This window comes from Barbatula barbatula, assembly GCF_947034865.1.
Source record: "Barbatula barbatula genome assembly, chromosome: 5".
Taxonomy (NCBI): domain Eukaryota; kingdom Metazoa; phylum Chordata; class Actinopteri; order Cypriniformes; family Nemacheilidae; genus Barbatula; species Barbatula barbatula.
In genome coordinates, this window is record NC_136769.1 from 20894615 (window position 1) to 20918141 (window position 23527).

The following is a 23527-nucleotide window of genomic DNA, read 5'->3' on the forward strand; positions in this document are numbered from 1 at the left end:
AGGGGTGAAGTGGTACACACAATGGTTGTGATTTAGGCGACCTCTTCCTCGCCCTCCTCTTCAAACTCGCCCTCTTCGGCGGTGGCATCCTGGTACTGCTGGTACTCAGACACCAGGTCGTTCATGTTGCTCTCAGCCTCTGTGAACTCCATTTCATCCATGCCCTCGCCGGTGTACCAGTGCAGGAAAGCTTTGCGGCGGAACATGGCGGTGAACTGCTCAGAGATGCGTTTGAACAGCTCCTGGATGGCCGTGCTGTTGCCGATGAAGGTGGCGGACATTTTGAGCCCGCGGGGCGGAATGTCGCACACGGCGGTCTTGACGTTGTTGGGGATCCACTCGACGAAGTAGCTGCTGTTCTTATTCTGCACGTTGAGCATCTGCTCGTCCACCTCCTTCATGGACATACGTCCGCGGAACACGGCTGCCACTGTCAGGTAGCGGCCGTGGCGCGGGTCGCAGGCAGCCATCATGTTTTTGGCGTCGAACATCTGCTGTGTGAGCTCGGGCACGGAGAGGGCGCGGTACTGCTGGCTGCCTCGGCTGGTGAGTGGAGCAAAGCCGGGCATGAAGAAGTGGAGACGGGGAAAGGGCACCATGTTGACGGCCAGTTTGCGGAGGTCGGCATTGAGCTGGCCAGGGAAGCGGAGGCAGGTGGTCACACCGCTCATGGTGGCAGAGACGAGATGGTTAAGGTCGCCGTAGGTTGGTGTGGTGAGTTTGAGGGTGCGGAAGCAGATGTCGTAGAGAGCCTCGTTGTCGATGCAGTAGGTCTCGTCCGTGTTCTCCACCAACTGGTGGACAGACAGGGTGGCGTTGTAGGGCTCCACCACTGTGTCGGACACCTTGGGTGAGGGTACCACGCTGAATGTGTTCATGATACGGTCAGGGTACTCTTCTCGGATCTTGCTGATAAGCAGGGTACCCATGCCGGATCCAGTGCCTCCACCCAGGGAGTGAGTGAGCTGGAAACCCTGCAGGCAGTCGCAGCTCTCTGCTTCCTTACGAACAACATCCAGAACCGAGTCCACCAGCTCTGCTCCTTCTGTGTAGTGGCCTTTGGCCCAGTTGTTTCCAGCACCGCTTTGACCTGCAAACATGCAATGTTAGAGCTACTAACTGCCCTCGCATTTCAATGTGAAATAATGAAGAAGGATTTGCTCACCGAACACAAAGTTGTCAGGTCTAAAGATCTGTCCAAAGGGTCCGGAGCGAACAGAATCCATGGTGCCAGGCTCCAGATCGACCAAGATGGCACGTGGAACATACTTCCCACCTACACAAAGGGACCGATTGGTTAAACTAACCTTTTTTTCAGCTTAAAATGTATAATTTGCTGATTTCAGCGCACATACAGTGGGAATTAAACGTCTGAGACCATTTGGAAAATCTTGATTTAAAAAATGTATGTAAACCCGGAAATATGGAAAGGATGAAGTCGCCCCCTACCCTCATTCATTATTCCTTTTACATTACTTCACTAGTGTACTTTAACTGTTAAGGACTAAGGGAATTTGGTGGTTAAGGGCACCATCTTCTGCCGAGATGTGGGAAGTCATTCAGTGGATGAGTTGTTATCAATGTGTGTTTTGTCCCGCACCTGAGCGTTCGGGTTTGTGGGATGTGCATGCCTTTTTAAAATGTTTCACTTTGAGTGTCATTGGGATTGAAAGAGTGCACTTAATGATGTCTATTATGATTTCGGACACCGCTACAAAACGCCGTTCCCATTTAAACAGTGCACTATATAAGGGTATAGGGGGCTTTTTCAGAGAAGAAATGCAGAATTGTATAGTAAATAGCACAGAAGGTGAAATTTCATAATTTCCATTGAGACACAAGGTTCTCCGAATTCTCAAATCGTTTTGGGTTCAGATTTTGGTTTATCAGGATTTTAATTTATGTGGAGCCTGGATGTCATTGAATGATAAAGATGTAACACGAATTTAACGTTTTACTTTAATAGAAATATTTCCAATTTCATTTACAATTTAAAATGTATTCAATTAGAGAAATGCATCGCATGTTTATAGTCCTCTTTGTTTCTATGCTGTTGCCTGTCTTCAAAAGAAGTCGTAAGAATGCTGAGAATGTTGATTGTGTAACTATTATTAGTATTAAAAAATACCTGAAGCCTCATTGTAGTAAACGCTGATCCTATCTAGCTGCAGGTCGCTGTCTCCGTGATATGTTCCAGTTGGATCAATGCCGTGCTCATCACTGATAACCTCCCAGAACTGAAAGAAGAGGAGAGACAGCAGGGCGGAGGCCACAGAGAGAGAGAGCAACGATCACATTTATTACTCAATATCTACATATAAAACCACAAATATATTTTTCCTGTAAAAAAGACCAACTGTTCATGATAAGAAAATCATAAACCATTTACTTCCGAGCTAAAAATGATTAAATTATGCGACGATAATTCAACGTACACTTATTTGTACACATGAATAAAACAAATGTCACTTTAATTGATGGTTAAAATCTTATGGATGACTGATATTGGATCTGTTTTGCCTTAAACCGAGCAGTGCAGCAATGTGATGCTATTTTTAAATAAAGGTTCGATTAAAGGACTGTAAGCCATAGCCTACTGGTAAGCATGTACAGTAAAAAGAAGAGTTTGGTTCCAAAATAAGTTAACTCAGTTATCATGTTTTTCATTATGTTATCATGTTTCCGTTGTGTTTTTATTGTGTTAGTAAGCTGTTTTTATTATATTATGGCTTAAATCAAATGACAAACCAACGGCAGTTTGGAACCAAACTCTTCATATGCATAAACATACCTAATGTATATATAATTAGTAAACATTAAATTCAAAAGTAAAACACTTGACCCAAAAACCTCAATTCAACGTTAAGTAGGTCATCCTTAAAAGATTATACTTCCAACCAATACAAAATGTGCCATCATTAAATATCTCCTAGCCCAAAGTTATATTAGGCCACTGCACACCTGTATTAAATGCATGACTGTAACAATGCGAGAACGAGTGAGTAAAAATAAGACCGCTATGTTCATTCCTTCCCCATCGTACAATGGATGATGAGCTCTTTCCACGCCCAAGGAAAGGACACCTGTGCGCACAAGGCTCCGGCCGCGCTCAGTTGCACATCTCTGACAAAGGCGCGTTTAAAGCTCGAAACAGTGATTTAAAACGTCAAAATGAATGAATCAGATTCATCTGTAACTCGATCGTTTCTGGAAGATTCTTGTTAAACGGCGCATTCTCAAAAGCGACGGATGCATATCCGTGTGTTGACATGTTTACCTTAGCTCCGATCTGGTTACCGCACTGGCCGGCTTGCAGGTGCACAATCTCTCGCATGGTGTCTGGTAATGGGGGCGATGGAGAAGTCGCGGGTCGTCGTCTTCTGCACACTGATACTGAGCTGCTTTTTTTCTTTGCGACTCTCGTCTCTCTCCGTCGCAGATTAACGCCCGCCTCTAAACACCGCTATGGGCCATTCACACTTTGATGAACGAGCACTGCTTGCGCACCGCCAAAGAAGCGACGCGCGTTCTGCCGCTCACCGCATGATTCCATTTGGAAAGAAACTGGACAAACTGCCGCTTACCGTGTGAATCCACCGTTACTGGGCCGGACGTGTGGTGCCAGGTGACGTCATCCCCTTGGTAACCAAGAGCGGAGGAGAGAAGGAGGACCTTGAGCTCGTGGAGACAGCAGATAGGATGCTGCTTGTGATTTGAGGACAATGGAATCTGTGAAATATCTTGGTATTCATATATCTAAAAATAAACAGTCATGTGATCAGTTGAACTTTATCTCTAAAATTAAGAAAACTAAAAATATTTTGAATAATTGGCTACAAAGAGATCTTAGTATTTTTGGAAGAGTCTTATTAGCCAAAGCTGAGGGTCTTTCCAGACTTGTTTATCCTGCTCTCTCTCTGTTTGTGGGTGCTGATGTTTCCAAGGAAATCAATAAGATCTTCTTTGACTTTATCTGGAGGAATAAGACTCATAAATTGAAAAAGGATATTATGTCTGGCAGAAGGGTTGATGGTGGTTTAGAAATGTTAGATTTTTAAGACATCAATAACACTTTCAAACTTAAATGGTTAAAAAATTGCCAAAAGAAAGAACACTCGTTATGGTTCTTTATTCCACAGTGCATTTTTAAAGCAGTTGGAGGCTTATCTTTTCTATTACGTTGTAATTTTTTGCCTGGGAAATTACCAGTTAAAATATCCAATTTTCACCAGCAAGTCTTAATGGCTTGGAAGATTTGTTTTCAACATAATTTTTCCCCACACAAAGCGCTTTTATGGAATAACTGTCTTATAACCTCTAGAAATAAATCTTTATTTTTTCCCAATTGGGTTGACAAAAACATACACTTTGTTATGGATTTATTTGATGGAAATGGAGAAATCTTATCTTATGAAGACTTTCTTTATACTTTCAACTTTCCTGTTCCCTTTTTAAGAATTTCAGAAGGTTGTGAACGCCGTTCCAAAGGGATTAATACATGAAAAGTCACCTTACTTTTGCGAATAATGATCGACATTTTCCTGAATTGTCCATAGATGGTATCAATCTTTTTTCCTCTTCAGTTAATAATAAAAAAATTAGATTATTTCTTCAATCCAAACGTAAAATTTCCCCTAGAGGAAAACCATTTTGGAATGCTCAGATCCAAGATATTGATTGGAAACTTGCTTGGTTGCTCCCATATAAATTCTGTATAAATAACAAAGTTAGAGAAGTGCATTTTAAAATTCTACACAAAATTTACCCTTGCAATTTATCTTTATCTAAATTTATGGACATTGGTGATACGTGTTCTTTTTGTAATATGCAGGAGGAAAACTTGGCCCATTTATTTTATAACTGTCCTGTAACCCTTAAATTCTGGTCTGACGTAAGCTCCTTTTTATTTGTCCATAAAAATATTGTTTATATGTTATCTCTTAAAGATATTATATGTTCATATACCAATGAATGTAAAATGTTTGATTACGTGGTGAATTTCTATATTTTACATGGCAAATATTATATTCATAAACAAAAGTTTGTAAAATCTGCACTTTACTGCAATTTATTTTTGTTAGAAATGGAGAACTTAAAAAAATCTCTTTTGCTCATACAACATAAACAACCAAAAAAATTTAAAGTTGTTAAAATTTATACAGACGTTTTTTTCAATTTAATATCCCGTCTATTTTTATGAATGATCTTTAGTTTAAATATTTATATATATATATATATATATATATTTATATATATTTTTTTGTGGATTTAGAATGTGTCCATAGGAAAGAGGAGAATACTTGCTGTTATTTTCTGTAATTTCTTTATTATTTTATTATTTATCAATCTTTTTTTTCCTATTTGTGTGATATGTATAATATTGCTTCTTTCAAAGATTTCTTTGAATAAAAAAAAAAGAAAAACAAAAGAAAAGTGATTTGAGGACCACTGACCGTTAAAGACATGTCTGAAAAATATAGCGATGGGATTTGGAGATCATTGATCGTATACTATATAGTTTACTATAACTTTCGATGATAAACCAAAAAAAAGACAAACCTGGTTGGCCTATACTCAATATCTAAAAGTCTTACAACGCAAATTCACTTAATGCCACTAAATGATTTAAATCCATCAGAAAACATTTAGCAGGGGAGGAGAAAGTTTCTACCCAGTGTTCTAGTCTACTGACAGCCAATGTGTGTATAGTACTAATGCCTAGAGGATAATATTTTCATTCTGAATAAGAAAATTTCGATTCAATAAAAGTCCATTTATAATAGTTACAGATTCAATACACACAGCATGCAGAGTGTAAGTCAGAACTCCACCGCTGTCTGCCACGGCCCCCGCATCTGCACCTTCTCCCGGCCATTCCCTGACTTTTGAACTCACAGACTACCCTTCCCATAATCCCTTGCACTCTATTATCACCATGACTACACCCACACCTGAACCTCATCCCTGGACACTATTTATATCATGTGTTTTGCTGTATTCATTGTCAATTTTATATAGTTGTATTTTGTCTTGCACAAGTTCAGACCATTTTTACCCTTGGATGTTACCTGTAGTTGTTTACTTGGTAGAATTTAGTAGCATAAATCACCGATAACAGAAACACATGTTGTTAACATACATTACAGTGAAGAGAAGGGAATTTGTTTGAAATATCGTGATAGAAAAAGACAAATAAATTGTCTGATTAATGTCATTTTTTTAAATTTGATAATTTGATTCCAAACAGATATCTGGGATAGGACATTACTCACTTATTCTTTATTTATATTTTCTTTACATTCACAACAATAGTAAACGCTTTAAATATGAAATAACACAATTGTAACATTAGGAATAGTAATGTGACAAAAATCAAACTGTCATATTCTGGCATCTTCAAAATTGTCATTTTCTAGAGTTTACAAAATCTTGGCATTGAATCCGGTCTCATGCAGGGCTGTATGAGAACAATATGTGGATTTTCCATCTGCCATCTTAATGGCTGTAGTTTCGTAATTATCTGTTCCATTTACAAACATAAAACATGTAAAACCTTAATTTCTACTGAAATAATTTTTTTGCACAATTATATTTTATCTTCAAACAAACCATCAGATTAAACGACTTTTAAACATTATGAATAACATTTTATTCAAGGTTTTAAACCCTTTTCAACTCTGCCATCCGGTTCACTATTTGATCATCAAATCTATAAGTTATAGAGGGCAAAACTAGACATATATGCAAACTTTTGACAGCTTAAAACTGTGGATGGAGCTGAAAGAGGGAGGCACGACCTGACATGTCCTCACTCCACAACACAATTGCAACTGCAATTAGCTATTAGAATATTAAGATACTATTAAATCTATCATTCACCTCTTTCCTTTCTTGTTCATTTAGCCTAGTTGTGCAAGCACTGTCGAGCTTGTAGAGATCCAGCAGCAGTGCTAGGAGAACTGGTTCCCCTGGCTTGGGTTCTCCCAAGGTATTTCTTCTCTACTGGAGTTTTGGGTTCCTCGCCCCTGTTTGCACACTGGCTGCACTCGTTTTGCTCACCGAGGGGCTGCTGACATCAGCTTTGGAATTGTGTACTTGTTAAGATTATTTTAAATGTTACATTTTCTGTGAATTATTACTACCCCATATTTGATCGTATGCATAACAGGTAGGTGTGTTTCCGTGGTGACATATTCTCTTCTTTTATCTTCTGTCTCTTTGTCTCTCTCTTTGTGTGTTTTTGGTGTGCGTTATGTGTGTGTGTCAGTGCGTGTATCATATTTAATGTATTTCTTATCGTTAACATGTTTTCATGTACAGCTGCTTTGTAACACTGAAAATTGTAAAAAGGGCTATATAAATAAAAGTTGAGTAGAGTAAAACCTGACCTTTCTCAATTGTGGATATATGTTACATTAAAAACCCACAATAAGGTCTGAATTTGCCATCCCGCAACCAACCTTCCCTCTTTTGAAAATCATATGAATAACATTCATTTCATATTAATATCACACAAACTCACAAAACATACATAAAAAATATTTCATCATTCTAACAGAGTAACCTAACAGAATAATTGTCAAATATAGTCAAATTTAATTTAAAGGGACCATTTTTATCAGTTTGCTCCAATGTATGTTTGGACATACATTAAAAATGTTAAATATTTGCCAGGGCTATAGAGATTAAAACTGTTGAACTATCTAAAAATGCGGTTGTATACAATATCAATTAACTAAGGTATAGATCTAGTAGAGCGGAAACAGACCTTCTTCTCAACTCAGGCTTCACTATCGAGCTGAAGAATGTGGACCAAGTGACACTCATCGCTTCATTCACAGCACTTAACTTCTAGTTTAACTCGTTCAGTACGCTTCGACTCCTCCTCCACTATTGCATATCAAGACATACAAGTATCAGGTCTTTGCTTCATGAAACCAAAGGAGTGAGAACACCAGTAAACTAAACAGCAGGAACCACCCTTAGAGATGTCAAACGCATAATAAAGGAAAGAAGAGCAGTACCTGCACGAGGACATGTCTGTAGATCTCCCCATGGAGGACCTCTCCTGTCCCGTGTGCTACGAAATCTTCAAGGATCCCGTCCTTTTGCCATGCAGCCACAGTTTCTGCAAGAGCTGCTTGGAGCGCTTTTGGGAAAGTGGCGTTTCTTGCAGCTGCCCTGTATGTAGGAGGAGAGCATCCAAAAAGAGCCCCCTCTCCAACCTGGCCCTTAAAAACCTGTGTGAAGCTTTTCTGCATGGGAAAGGCGAGAGCAATGCAACTGGATCCAACAGCTTGTGCTGGAGGCATGGGGAAAAGCTGAAGCTTTTCTGTTGGACAGATCAAGAACCCATCTGCGTGGTGTGCCAAACCTCGAGAATGCACAAAGGTCACAAGTGCTCTCCCACAGAAGAGGCGGCTGCGGATTGCAAGGTAGAATTTGACAGAGTCACATTATGTTGTTGAATTGTATCGCAATCAATGCTCAGTACTGTTCTCAGATTTGCAGGGACAAGGCGTAAGAATGCTGTTTATCAAGTCTGCTTTGACATTATCTAAGGCTGTTCAGCCTAAAGGTCATGGCTGCTTTTGAACAACATCTTCTGCATTCCCCGTTTTCAGACTATGGCACATGTGTCATTGTATTCTGGACAGATATATATTACCGGTATGGCTGGAAAAAGTTCACATTGAGGCCAAACACAAATACATGTATTTGAAATACGTATTTAATGATATTTTGAAATTTGTATTTTCCTTAACAAAAAAAGGTCAAATGTAAATTGTAATTAAATACATTGAGATACTGTATTTTGCTATTAAAAATACTTAAATAATTAAAAAAATATGTCCTTTTATTCTTTATAAATGTCTTGGTTCTGATGAACACATAGGAAGATATTTGGAAGAATGTCTGATCTCATTTCCCTTTACTGCCATAGTAGGGAAAAGTCAATGGGGAATGAGATCTGACATTCTTCCAAATATAGTTTTTTAATGAAAATTCTGTTTGATAAATATTATTTATGTAGGATGCTTGGTTGGTACTCAGTGTTGAATGTGTGTGATGGTTATAATTGAGTTATTTCACCTGCAGGATAAACTCTCTGCGGCCATGAAAGTCCTGCAACAGAAGCTGGAGTCATTCAGTAAAGCAACACGTTGCTCAGCCTTGACTTTAGAACACATTAGGGTAAATATTACATTTAACACTTCATAGCTTTTGTCATGAAGATCAAAGTTTTTTTATTGTCCATTGTAATTTTTAGAATCAGGCCCAGCGAGTTGAGAGACAAATGAAGGATGAGTTTCTCAAGCTTCACCAGTTTCTTTATGAGGAGGAAGAGCTCAGATTATCAGCACTGAAGGAGGGAGAAGAGAGGAGGGTCAAAGCATTGAAGAACACGGACAGTGATATTTCAAGAAGAATCTCATTTCTTACCGACACGATCAGAACTATGGAGCAAAACATATACGCTGAAGAGTTCACATTGTTGCAGGTGAGAATATTGTGATGGAATTCCTTCATTCATTCATTCATTCATTCATTCATTCATTCATTCATTCATCGTTGTTTTACAGAACTTCAAAGCTACCATGCAGGGGTATGTAAATCTGTGACATTTTCTTTTGCTTTCTCCACCGATTTATTTAACTAATTTATTTAATTAAACTAGATATTTTTACAGAACATGGATTACAATGCAGGATCCAGAAGGCATGTCTGGATCTTTGCTGGATGAATCCAAGTTTCTTGGAAACCTAAAATATAAAGTCTGGGAAAAGATGCTAACAGTTGCACCTTACAGTAGGTTCCTCTTTAATGTGTAAATAAACACTGATGTAAGATGACATGCAAAAAATATAAATATATAAATGAGCAAACCTTTAGACTGATCTCCGACTATAAACAGCGTACAGATATATTTTTATGTTTAAGGAGATGCTTGTATCTATATAGTAATCATGTTTCCATATTAATTTCTTCTTCATTCTCTCCTTCCCGTCACAGGTCCTGTTATTCTGGACCCAAACACAGCACACCCGTGTCTGACGCTCTCTGATGATCTCACTAGTCTCCAGTACAACACCCTTGACCAAGGTCTCCCCAATAACTCTGAACGTTTCCACATCAGTGCAGAGGTGCTGGGCTCCAGTGCCTTCACCTCAGAGAACCCCAGCTGGGAGATTGTGGTTGGGGAAAATGAGGACTGGATCCTGGGGCTGGCCAGTGAGGGTGTGAAGAGAGAAGAGCAAGTGTCTGCAAGACCAGAGAATGGCTTCTGGACCATCTGTCTACGTGAGGGGCAGTACAGGGCTATGACATCACCCCCGACGGCACTAACACTGGAGAAACAACTGCAGAGGGTCCGAGTCCAGCAGAACCGAGACAGAGGGGAAGTTATCTTCTCTAACCCAGCTTGTGATGAGATTCTATACACTTTCAAGCGAGCTTCTACAGAAAAACTCCTACCGTACTTTTACACACAAAGTAAACATCCTTTAAGAATCTTAGCTAAGCCAGTGTTGGTATCTGTTAAGGAGGAAGCTTTGCATACATAAATGAAGATTCACTGTTGAAGGAAAATGGAATCGACAAGCAAATTATTATAAGCACCAAACTCCAGCACGTGGAAAAAAATAAAGGAATGTTTGCTCATGTCTGCTATGCAAACAAACATTTGTTCGGAAGTAACAACAGTCCTCTACAAAATGAAATAAATCTTAAAAAAACATAGCACGATTTCTACCAAAACAGTTACTACAGAAATCATTAAATAATGCTACATTCTGAAACAAAAGTTAGTTGGTACTCCAGCACCATCCAGTCTAATAACAGGGAAAGTGAATCTAAAAACACATCACAACTAACCATTTGACGAACATCAATTCTGTTTGTTTCCAATCGGTGCGCTTTATGGTGAGGACAATCAGATTTTATTATCGTTAGAGTACGACGAGCAAAGTCGTGTGGTAAAAAATCATATCTGTCATGATTCTGCCGCATCATGTCATGTTTCTCTTGGTTTAGTGGCAGGATCATGACAGAGTCTCATGTCTTGTGTGGAGAGAGGCAGTTATGGCCCTTATGGCCTTCCATACACTCTCTCTGGTCTCGTCTCTGTTCCCATCCTCTCGTTACCTCGTTATTGATTCATGCCCTACCCCGTCCCCTCTAGATTTGGTCCCTTACTTAATGCCCTTGTGTCTTGTGCTGGTTCATTGTGGTTTGTGTGGTGAGTTCATGTGTCTTGTTAGTCTAGTTTATGTTTAAAGTAAATTTTAGTCTTGTTTTAGTGTAGTTAGTATCCCTGTTTTGTTCGGTTACCCCCTCGTAAATAGAAATTTTGTTGATATCGTGAAAATGTGAATCTCTCTCTCTCTCTCTCTCTCTCTCTCTCTCTCTCTATATATATATATATACATATATACCTACGATTTTTGTCATGTAGGTGCAATCCTTCTGCAATAAAAAGAACATGGCAGCAGCTGAAAATGAAATATAAAAACGTCATTCAGTCCGGTGAGTTTAAATGCTCTTGCTAGTAGGATGCCTGACTGGGAAATGTTTGATATATTTAATAAACTGGCCTTGAAAGTTATGAGGATATGAGAACCAAGCACTGTGGCTATAGAAGATAGAAAACTGCCGTGCTTGCACCTGCTCCCCCAAGGAAATCATGGCTGTTTTTTCTAAATCCTGTTTGTAAGATAGCTATGCACCCAATCACAATGGGAAATCCTAAAGGGTATTTGAATTATTAGAGGTGGCAGCAACACCACATTTATTTGATCAGCCTAATTCAGAAAGACGTTCACCATTCACCTGCAATCCTATGAAACTCCTCTTTGATGGCTCTCACAGGAAACTTAACAAAAATGTATATAAAGTGCTTGAGAGCGATTCACACTTTTCTCACTGCTCTTCATACAGTTGCCTTGCTAACGTGTTCTGCATCCCCGGTGTTATAAAGAAAGCTTCCATTAGCAAAGAAACATAAAGCCATACAAAGAATCTGCTCAGATGTAAGAGCGCGACGCGGACGAGTGAGGTTTGTGATGTAAGGATGAAGCAAATTGTGGATATATTTAATGTACTGTAAAGAAAAACTGTATCGCACAAATAAAAAATCCTCCGGATATGATAAAACATCCAAACGGGGCTTCACCATATATTTTCTCCCGACGTTAATTTAACTCTCTCTGAATGAATGCAGCTTCCTCATCTACGGGTTCCTGAATAAACGGACATCTCATGTCTGTGTTATGAACTTGTGCGCGATTAAGGAAAATGATTGAAAAAACAAACGGCGATGGCAATTTCTACACCGCTAGCGTTTCTAAAAGGGGCGGAGATTCCCGACCAGGTTAGGTTCACAGAGTAGGTTACTATGGTTACTCACTCTAAGTATAAGATACCTCGGTTTCTGAAACGGGCTTGACTTACCCCACGGTCACAGGTTTGATATACCTCGCATTCTGAAACTGAAAATCCAGAGGATCGCGTTTTATGTTGTTAACTTACACCGAGTTTGCACTTACCCTAATTCTGAAATGGGTCCCTGGAGTAGCACAGTAGGGATGATGGGGTTTGCACATACGCAGAGGGCCAAGGCTAAAACGTCACAGTTGGCTACTGAAAAATGATTTTTATGTGATAACCTTGATTTTTTCATGCTTCATGCAGTCAGTCTTTCACACTCCTGAGGTTTGATTTTGTTGAAATTCAACAGACACTGGAGTCAAATGACCACAATACATCTAGAAATAGTGATTACATGAACATTTGGAATGGTCTGTTAGTTTTTCTATAGTTTTGTATGTAGGTAACTTAAACACTGAAATGTTAACCAGCACACATGTATCACATTCTTTCTGATGGCACTCATCTTCCACATATCATGAACATGCAGGATAACATTTAAGTGTGTCTGCTATCTAAATGGACCTTTAAATAGCCATTGTTAAACAAGCATTCTTCAAAAGGTTAAGTAGATATTATTGTTAATAAATCACAGGTCAAAGAGAATTTAGGTCATATGACAAATAAAAACATGGCAGATGTTGTATATGTTCATACCGCACCACACATACTACATGAAACATTTTAGTTGATGGGTGTGTTCTTCATCTAATTCAGTATGTACTACCACAGTATTATATTTCAGACGCCGCCCTGCATATAGATTTTATGTGCAGGAATTAGTCTGTGGAGAAGCCCCAGTGTAGGAAAATATTTACAGATGTTCACTATATTTCCTGTTTTTAGTTTGGAAAGAGCCAATCCAAAAGAAGATATTGTTTAACTTATTGATTGTGCAGAGCTGGACTGTGATAGATGTTAATTACAGAGGAGGGGTTCTCGTTATCACTAATCAATCTACAGAGTACAAAAAAGACAAGAAACAGTGTCTCAGACTATCAGTGAGTGTATTCTTCTGCTGTTGAGAAATGGCTGGAAACAGACATTTACTGAGTCACTTACTTTTTCTTTTCCTGAGCTCTGTTTGCGGAGCGGTTCCACAGAGAGGGATTCCAGTTAATAGTCCACAAGCTCTTGGGTTCCAGCAAAATGAACAGAGATTTGGACTCGATCAGCAAACTGAACAACAGTTTTCTCAGAAGTTTCCACTTCAGAAGCCGGTGGTGCAGTCAGAACCTCTTGACAAGTGTGCTGTAGCTGATTATGAGCAGATCCAGTGTGGAGAACCTGGTATCAGTGGTGCTGAGTGTGAAGCTATCAACTGCTGCTTCAATGGACAGCAGTGTTATTATGGGATGTCAGGTAAGGCTGTTTGACCTGTTAAATGTTTCTTGCCAAGCTGATCCTATGATAACTTCCTGTTTCTCATTACAGTGACTGTCCAGTGTATAAGAGATGGTCAGTTTGTATTAGTTGTGGCTAGAGATGTCACGCTACCTCGTCTGAGTCTGGACACGGTCCGTCTGCTGGGTGGAAATGAAGCACCTTGTGGTCCTGTTGGTTCCACACCTTCCTTTGCCATATACCAGTTTCCAGTCACTGCCTGTGGCACCAGCATGATGGTGAGTTTACTGTTGGTGATTTGGCTATCTAGAACAGACTTTACGTCAATCGTGTTTCTGCTTGCAGGAGGAAAATGGTTATGTGGTGTATGAGAACAGAATGACTTCATCCTATGAAGTGGGGATTGGACCTCTTGGCTCTATCACAAGGGACAGTCATTTTGAGTAGGTTATCTGTGTTCTCATGAGTGACTCTTGAACCGATGTCAGATGCTCACTGTTTGTGTAGACTGCTCTTCCAGTGTAGATATTCTGCGACTGCAGTGGAAGCTCTGGTTGTGGAGATCAACACTGTTCCACCACCTCCACCTGTTGCTGCCCCTGGACCCCTCCGGGTGGAACTTAGACTGGGGAATGGCCAATGTGTCACTAAAGGCTGTGCAGAAGGTAGTGATTTACTAGTCTTCAAAAAAGTCGTCGTACTCATAGTTCTGGTCTAAAACTCTAGATTGAGACCGTAATGCAAGTGTTAATCCTCAGGAGATGAGGCGTACACCTCCTACTACGGTGAGGATGAGTATCCAGTCACAAAAGTCCTGCGAGAGCCTGTGTATGTTGAGGTGCGCATTTTGGAGAGAACTGACCCCAATCTTGTCCTGATGTTGGGGCGCTGTTGGGCGACATCAGCCCCTAGTCCTCTCAGTCTACCCCAGTGGGATCTTCTAGTTGATGGGTGAGTAGAATATAAATAATTTGTCTTGATCGTGCGCTATGAACGAGTCCTGACTGTCACTTCTGTTTTAGATGCCCTTACCAGGATGATCGTTACCTGACCACACTGGTTCCTACTGTTGGCTGGTCTGGTCTTCAGTTCCCAACCCACTACAAGCGCTTTGTTGTGAAGATGTTCACGTTTGTGGATCCAGCGTCACTGGCCCCTCTGCAGGAGACTGTATGATTTCCTTACACCCTTCTGTATCATCTATATTGCCTTTTGTCATTGTTGCTAAAGATGATATTTGTTTCAGATCTACATTCACTGTAGTACAGCAGTGTGCCACCCTGCTTCTGGCACCTGTGAACCGAGCTGTGCCAGGAAAAGCCGTATGTGTTTCACTTTGGTTTGATTTGCTGTTTACAGTGTCGTCCTGACGCACTTTATTGTGTTCCAGGGAGAGATGTTGCTGACAAGAGGCTTGAAGAATCTGTGGTTTCCAGTGAAGGGATTGTCTTTACAACGTAAACTGAATTGCCCTTTTTAATAAAGTCATTGGACTAAGCATTTGTGTGTTCAGTGGTTTCTCCCCAATGAGCATTGGGGTTATGGCATAAACTGCAACTAAAAGTGATGTAAGGTAACAAGCACTGCTTGTTTTCAAATGATTGTTTAATACATCTCCCAGGCTCAAGGACTCTTTACAAGGGACACATTCAACAATCATTGCAAAATGACAAATAAATTTGCATTTGGACATTCAAGAAGTCCCAAAAAATAATGCAATTTCATATCAATGACATGAAAAGGTAGTGAAGCGACGTGTAGTTTTATTGAAAAAGCTAAATGTGTTTCACAAAAAGAACATATCATTGGCATAATCATGCTGTACAATGAGAAGTGTGACTGCGCCTGTTATTGCCGAAATTAAATTGAGACCGCATGGCTAAACTGATCTATTTTTGTTTACTTATCAGAAGCATAGATACAAATGAAAATAAGCTCTGAAAGTACTGTACTTTTGTTTGAGGGCACGTCCCCTCTCCAAATGCAAAAAAGCACCTGCAAACGCTACCTTTTTTCAGTTGACATTCGCTTCTCGCGACCTCTGGTTTACTTCAAAGCTTGTTTGTTGGATTTCTGTAAATAAGCCTCAGTCACACGTTGATTGTCTTTTTTCAGGTTAGCTGTCTGTTTTCCATCTCTGATGGGAAAATGGCAATGCTAATGCGTACCCGGGGACCTCCCGCGATTCGACCTCCCTCAGCTGGGCTGACTGTAGTGGCTCCGGTGTCGAGAATGGTGCAGGCCTCCTCGGTTCGGATTACCAGGACATCCAATCAACCGTAACATCTGTTACTGATTCCGCTGCCTTGTCACAGTCGATCCTTTATGAGATTTGTGCGTGAGCTGCTGCTCGCCTTAACATCGAATGGATGGCTTTACTAAATTCCTCTGACAAGGAGAGGGACCACCATAATGCCGCCAAGCAGTCCAAGTTAGTGGGCTATCTAACGCTCTCTCGGTGGTCAGAGAGCAAGCACTGTGACTTTATTACTTTATTGCTCACGTGTACGCCATAATGCAATTACTGCAATGCAATACATTCGTTTATGAAAGAGAATTTCTCTCCAGTGAGAAAAAGGGTACAAGCTGTGTAACTACACAGCTCCTTACACTAGTCACACACAGATTTAATAAAGGCTTCGGCCTATGAGTCCCCAAAAATACAAGAAACCAAAAAATCAAACGAAGGCAACAAGTCCGTTTACAAGAGACAACTTCTCTCCGCAATCCCTAAGTGTTTCACTAGATGGCGCCATAGTATAGCATATGAACAAAATGGCAGCAGCTTGAGGCGATCCACCAGTTAGGTGGTGACTCACGCCACAAAGGGGTATTCATCAGAACGACTGGTTGACATTAATCGATCTGAAGGGTGCTTTTATCCACATAAGCATCTATAGTTCGCACAGGAAATTCCTTTGTTGCGCCTAACAAGGCATATGTTATGAATTCACAGTTCCTTCTTTCGATCTCCGTGTATCTCCGTGGAGGCTGTGCTATCACCGCTCAGAATAGCGTGGGTGCAATATCGCACCTGTCTCAGATTACGTGTTCTTTTATTCAAGTTTTGCCCCTGGGCTTTCTGAGAATGAGAGGGTTCATGAAGTAGTTCTTATCTCTTCATCTCAGCCCTTTCCGCGATCTCGGTCGCTCTGACATGGGGCGCTCGCGCACAGCAGAGCTGAGCCACTGGAGGAGTTTTACGCTCATGGTTCCCCTCTAGGGGCGAGAATGTTGCATAAAGTGGTGATGACAGACGCATCCTTAACAGGATGGTGAGCCACACAGGAAGGCAAAGAAGTGAATGGTGTTTGGCCAAGCTTACTTTGCTCAGCCCATATAATTATTTTGAGCCTGCAATGGCATCATGTGTTGGTATGCTGCAACAATACCACAGCTGCTGAACATTTTAAATGCTAGGGGGAATGAGCTCCTCCAAGCTCCACACTCACAAGCTCGCAAGATGTTAGTATGGAGCAGGCTGCCTTTTCTGTCTTTACAAGCCTCATGTGACAATCCCCTATGTACTATGTCCTATGTTCTTCTCACTACGGGATGAGGACGTACCACTCAGCATGGGTGCACTAGCCCAACCATGGCCTTTTGTGCTGAAAAACCTCACATTTGCCTTTTCATGAGGGATGCTTGCTCTTTCCTTCCTACTTAAGCTGTGCCAGAGTAAGACCTCTTCATGGTGCTGGAGGATTTGCCACCAGAGCCTATTGAGGAGAAATAGAACTTAGGAAGAAATTTCTCTCAACATCTGTTTTTCAAGATAGCATTGGAAAGTTGTCAGTGTTTTTTATGCAATTTTTCCTCCTGCAATAATTTTATTTAGCTATCCGCTTTTCACCCACCTCCTTTTTCCTCTGTGGAAGATGAGAGGATGAGAAGTTAAATGCTCTGTGTTCTGTGCGTACCCTGTGGGTTTACATTGTCAGGTCAAATTCTTTTAAAAGAGCGATCAGCTCTTCATTTCATGGACTTTACCACACATGGGGAACCCCATTTCCAAACAACACCTCTCTCGTTGGCTTATGGAAGCAATATCCATGGCATATGAACTTTAGCCCCACAGGATCTTAGAGCTTTAGCCCAATTTTAACATGCAACCCAGTATGCCACGCCTAGTTACATGTCAGTTCCACCTCCTTTTATACCTGTGGAATGTACCATCTCTTCACCAATGAGTAAAGGGGTCGATGTCATCATCACATTTTACCCCCCCCTTTGTTATTGTAGTCCCGACAATGAACCACCCTACCCCAATGTCTAAACCAAGCCACTGCAGGGTTAGGCCCCACAGTAGACCTGGCAGAAATCTGATTAGCCTCGCTCCCTATAGCCCTGTGTAAATGGTACACATTTGAATGCTGCCCCGCCCGGCACGTTTGGGCCAAACGATTCTTCCAGAAAAATTATGTTGCCGATTACACTCCAGAGCAAAATGGCCAGGGTGCTGATAGCGTCGGCAAATCACAGAACCAGAACGTGGTGGAGGGCCGCGAAACTGGGGACTTTGGCTATGGGCTAAAACTTTAGTAAGCTGATCAATCTGCTGTTGCTGTCGATTCAGCATGTGCTGTAACTCACCCAATTCTTGTGAACGATACCCCTGTTCAGAACTTTTCCCAGTATCGCCTTGAACCCCATATTGATGTCCCTGCACCAGAGGAACAGATTGACTTCACCACCTGCCATTCCCAGCGGATGGCTTTCCCTCGCACTTCTAACAGTGTTGCAGCAGGTTGACGCCTGACCAGTTGTTTGAGTTCTCTGCGTAATGCATTATCTAACACACCTTCAATAAATTGATCCCTCACTACGACATCTGCATTTGAAATGGCATGCGGTGAATGCTGTCTAAGTCTATCAAATAGACCCAACAAAGCTAGGAAAATAAAACAAAAAGCTTGTTCACCAGCTGTCATTTTCCACATGCGCATACACGCCTGAGCTTATTCAACCTACTCTTCAATGCCTACTCATGACCTACTATTGAATTTAGGACAGCAGCGTTCAAGAGGAACGAAAACAAAACACTCAGTGGTACCAACATTTGATTAACCGGAAGAAGGCGCTACCGGCCGTGGCGCACTACTAGAGGCTGCGCCAGGATCAAGCAGCTCCACCGGCGCCTATTCCTGTCGCAGTCTCTCATTATCAGCCATCAACTGGGCCACAAGATCTCTCATTTCCTGCAATTCAGCATCCATCGCTTAATACTATAAAGGGGTACTCACCAGACGAATCTCCACTGTATTGTCACTAAAACAAAAAAACACAAATACATGAAAAAAAGAGAAAAAAGATATATCCCCGTCGGGGGGATAGAGTGGTGCCGGGGACCCACCGGTACCCCAAATACCGAAAGCACACAGATACGTAGTGGCACGTATCAGACAACGAGAGAAATCTAATATAATTTATTCCAAAAACACATTCAATATAAAATACAACTAGTCTTTAATATATATATATATATATATATATATATATATATATATAAATATAAAAGAATAAATCAGACATAGAACAATATGCACAAATGGGAGGCAAAATGTTGAGTATTGAACATTTATTAAACAGCTGGTAAACAGAATATATGGTTATGGTAAATATGGATATTGAGTTTCTTTCGTGGCTCGCATCCACAGGGCCAAGAAGTCCCCCACTTCCCGCCTTAAGATGAAGGCGGGGGCATAGCCAGTGGCAGTTCTACATTGAATTGCACCTTTGAGCGCCCCCCCTCCCCGAAAAATTTATAAATAAAAATAAAACACACACACAAAATTATGACAAACCTTCATATTTTATTATAACAACATAAGTGAAAGAGAAAATTATATTTCTCAATTGCACACATTTTTTTTGTGCACCTGATGGCTTTGACCTTTTCCTGTCCATCTCTGTTTATTTGACACTCGACAATCAACAGATTTCCCATCCCCCCCAACACTGTTAGTCACGTCACGAAACGAGTCACGGCCAAAAGGACTAAACCAATTCACCTTGGAGAGGTGACACATAATTAATTTCTATTACTTATTTTTTATTAGCCATTTCACACAATTCAGAAAAACAAAAATGTGCAGGAACTATCGACCTGTATTCATTACATTATGAATAAAATGTGCGATATTTGGAAGAAAGTCGAGGTGGTTCAGATTTTTCAATTCGCTCGAATCACGCGAACGCTCAATTCGCGAATCGCACCGCAAGTAGGTCATCGTGTCTTTGCAATGACTTAACATTCACGTTCGGTGTGAACACACTATTACCCAGAGGTGAATAACTATCCCCTTGCCCATTCTCACACACACGGCACCTTCTCAGCTTGAGTAGATTTCTACTCCCCCGCTGGTTAAAGTCTCTAACGGTTCCTGTAGAACAAGATTTAGAATGCAAATGTTAAATGATATGACCGAATTATGGTCACCAAGCCGTAAGCTACGCTGATACGGGGCCCAGATAGGTCTTAACGCTGACCAGGCCCTGATAGGCCCCAGTGACAGAAGGCCCCGATAGGCCGCAACATTAATGAGGCCCCGATGGGCCACGACACTGAGACAAGGCCCCGACAGGCCACGACACTGAGACAAGGCCCCGATATCCCACGACACTGAGACAGGGCCCCGATAGGCAAACGACACTGAGACAGGGCCCCGATGGGCCTCGGTGACTGAGGAAACGAAACACCACCACCATGAATGCATGAATTACCTGAATCTTGGCCGGATAGGGCTCGTTGAGCTGCCGTGAAGGTAGAGGAGTCCAGTCTTATCTAGGACTCGTAAGCAGACGACGACCATCTAACCATCCGTTTAATGGTTTCCGTTGGAATTCCACGTTCAGCGGCGGTAGTGGCTGCTCCAATCCTGAAGGAGTGTCCGGTGTACAGGAGGGGCGAGAGATTGCAAGCTTTCGAGGCAGCGGCTAGATTGCGACTAGAGTGACTGGCGCGTCGTTAGGTAGAGTAAAAAGTGGAAAGTGGGGAGGGGTTTTGGGACGGACTTTCAGATAGAGCGTCATAGAAGTGAACGGACAGAAGCTGGTGTTGATCTTCGGAAAATTTATCGTAGCGCCGGTTCGCTTCGTGTCAGTTTTTGTGTGTTTAAGGGTGATTGAGAAGGCTTCTGAGGAAAACTGGATGTCAGAAAACGAAAGGCCTTGCATTGGGTCGAAATGTTTCATTGAGTCTGGCATGAATTCCCCCGGGCGCATGAAGCCATAGAAAGCTGAGAGGAACATGGCCTCCAGCAGTGCATTTACGTAAGGAGTAAAAAGCCTGCTGCGAAGAGAATCAATAAGTCTGTGCAATATAGATAAGGTGATTGGCTTGCGTCTATCTGGGTGACTGCACAACGAATGGGTCAAGCCTTTGAGCAACAAACGCACTGAGGGGCGGTGTCGGTAAACAATTTCAGGTCGAGCGGTGATTCTGAAGCGTCGTTATAAAAAGAAGTTTGTCCGTTCCAGTTATTAAGTAAGTAGGACCAAAATCTGAGGTCGGAACGGCTTCCTTCGTCTAGCGAAATCATATCGCTTGTTCCGCTTTGCTTGTGGCAAAGTTTAAGTGGCCTAGGAGGGAAAGCATATCGCGTTTAGAAGCTGCGCTGCATGACGAAAACTCTTGATTCTAATGAGTTTATTGCGAGGAAGGGAAGCTTGCATCTTGACCGAATCGAGTTCAATGCCTTAAAATGTAAAAGCCGTAGATAGGCCCTATGTTTTCTCAGTGGACAGGGGAACGCCGACATCGTCGAAGATCTGTCTGAGTATGTCGAGGGGGGACAGTAAGTAAAAAATCGTCGAGCAGGTGTACGACGAAGGGCAGTTTATTAACATTCAGCAGGATCCAACACAGGGCTTCGGAGAGACAATTAAAGATGTGAGGGCTGCTTCTGCAACCGAATGTGAGTCTCGCAGCGAAATATAATTTAGACTCCACATTTTATACCAAACAGGTGGCGGTCCACGGGGTGTAGAGGTATAATTTTGAAGGGGTCTTTGATGTCGGCTTTGGCTAGCGAAGCCCTGGGTCCAGCTAGCTTTATGAGCTTGATAGCGTTATCGACTGATGCGTAATGCAGTGGAATAAGGAGGGGAGTCGAACGGGCCGGTTACATAACCTTTATTGACTTCGCTCTCCAACATTGATGAGACGATTGCAGGTTCTGGCTGATTGTAGATTTTTCACCACAAAGGAAGCTGTGAGTTGTGACGTGATACCGACCCGGAACCCTTGAGATAGGCCGGTTAACAAATAATCTACGAAACATCTATTGGGGTGCGTCGAGAGGTAGTTTGAGAGGATTGGGACATTAATGGGAGTAGATGCAAGGTTGATCAGAACTTTCTCTTCCGATCGGCGTTTTGGGAAAAGAACAGACAGATTAATTAAAATTATTGCAAAGAGAAGTGCCGTTAAAAGTTATGATGTCCCAACCCCTAGCATTTGAACACTTCCTTACATTTCCAGCGCCGAGAAAAACGGGCGAATCTGGACTAGCGGTTGTTTTAGGGCAAAACTGTGCCGAATGTCTGTGAGAGCTGCAAATAGAGCATGCGAGTGTCATGTGGCCACCAAAGTGGCGAACGAGCAGTTCTGTATCTACAATGGACCAGTCGATCCTAGAATTGAAATGGGAAATGAAGTATGCGGATTTAGTATTCTTAGAACAGTGTACCCCCGTAGCGTTGGCTGAAATCTGCCATCGTTCCTAAATAAATAACTAGCTCCTCCCTCCTATCCGGATAAATTTGGCAGAGTATGTTGCGGTAAATTCCAAAAGCAATCACGAATTCGCCGAACGACAGGTTACGTTGGAGTCTGGGATCAGACGTCCGGAGAAAGACTGCCACGTCACCGCAATCGACCATTTTCCTGTCGGCCACAAGCGAGGGGAGTAGGAGTTAATTAGCCAAGTTAATGTCCTTACCTTGGATGATGTTATTCCGTAGTACGGGAGATACCGTGGCCGCAGCCGGAGGGACGAATCGCCTGCTGAAAGCTTTGGCTGGGGTGGCGTTGGCGAGGGTAAAATGTGCGGTCGCCGGTGGAGCAGTTGCGTCCTGGAAGGGTGTCTGGATGATAGTTGGAGTGTGTACGGGGGTAGACGTTGATGGCGTGCTTAGTTGATAGTCGCTTCCTACCGGCTTGTTTGGGCTGGGTTGGTAGCGCAGATGTTGTCGGAGGTAAATTGGCCGTTGCGGGAGGGGCGCCCAGGATGTTGAAGGCCAGCGCGAGCAGATCATCCCTGGAAAGATCGGAGTCGGCTGGAATGCCTGCTGCCTCTAGTTTGCTGGAGATCAGTTCTGACGGCCACTGAGCCCATGGAGAAACACGACATTGGATTCTTGAGCTACGCCTCATGTTGACAGGAGTCGTAGGGATGAATTCCTCATCGGAATCGGTATATTCACAGAAGGCATTCTGTGACATTACGAAGTCTGCGAGTCGTAGCTGCTGGATTACGGCAAATCGTAATTGGACGTAGAAAGGGGTAAGTGGCAATCTTTTATGTTCCATGTTGGGAGAGGATTGGTTTGATTGGTAGTGGATTATGCGAGATTGAGTCTTCCCGGCAGAACTTGCGCTGAAGCTATATTTCATCCCAAACACAAGGGATACTGGCAGACACTGATTCCCCCAATTCTGGAAACAAACAAAAAGAAACAAAAGCACAAGCATGTAAGCATATGCACATTCACATTAAGGCTGTCGAATACCCTTATCAAGTATGAATAAAGAAAA

The 23527-nt window shown here is 41.9% G+C and overlaps 3 protein-coding genes across 3 annotated transcripts; 2 read left to right on the plus strand and 1 right to left on the minus strand.

Annotated features, from left to right (window-relative positions):
- Positions 1-32: 32 nt before the first annotated feature.
- On the minus strand, positions 33-3623 carry tubb4bl (tubulin, beta 4B class IVb-like; the record flags this gene model as incomplete). Its single annotated transcript, XM_079456457.1, has 4 exons — positions 3278-3623; positions 2129-2237; positions 1166-1276; positions 33-1090 (listed from the first exon to the last, which is right to left on the minus strand). Exons 1-4 carry the CDS (start codon positions 3332-3334, stop codon positions 33-35), a joined length of 1335 nt encoding a protein of 444 aa, XP_079312583.1. The 5' UTR covers positions 3335-3623.
- Positions 3624-7913: 4290 nt separating this feature from the next.
- On the plus strand, positions 7914-12158 carry LOC306894162 (nuclear factor 7, brain). The gene is made up of 6 exons (XM_079456460.1): positions 7914-8435; positions 9100-9195; positions 9272-9502; positions 9585-9607; positions 9692-9810; positions 10015-12158. Exons 1-6 carry the CDS (start codon positions 8037-8039, stop codon positions 10563-10565), a joined length of 1419 nt encoding a protein of 472 aa, XP_079312586.1. The 5' UTR covers positions 7914-8036; the 3' UTR covers positions 10566-12158.
- Positions 12159-13040: 882 nt separating this feature from the next.
- On the plus strand, positions 13041-15304 carry LOC306894163 (zona pellucida sperm-binding protein 4-like). Its single transcript, XM_079456461.1, has 8 exons — positions 13041-13788; positions 13861-14048; positions 14116-14213; positions 14278-14435; positions 14529-14721; positions 14793-14940; positions 15017-15092; positions 15161-15304. Exons 1-8 carry the CDS (start codon positions 13455-13457, stop codon positions 15229-15231), a joined length of 1266 nt encoding a protein of 421 aa, XP_079312587.1. The 5' UTR covers positions 13041-13454; the 3' UTR covers positions 15232-15304.
- Positions 15305-23527: the final 8223 nt, after the last annotated feature.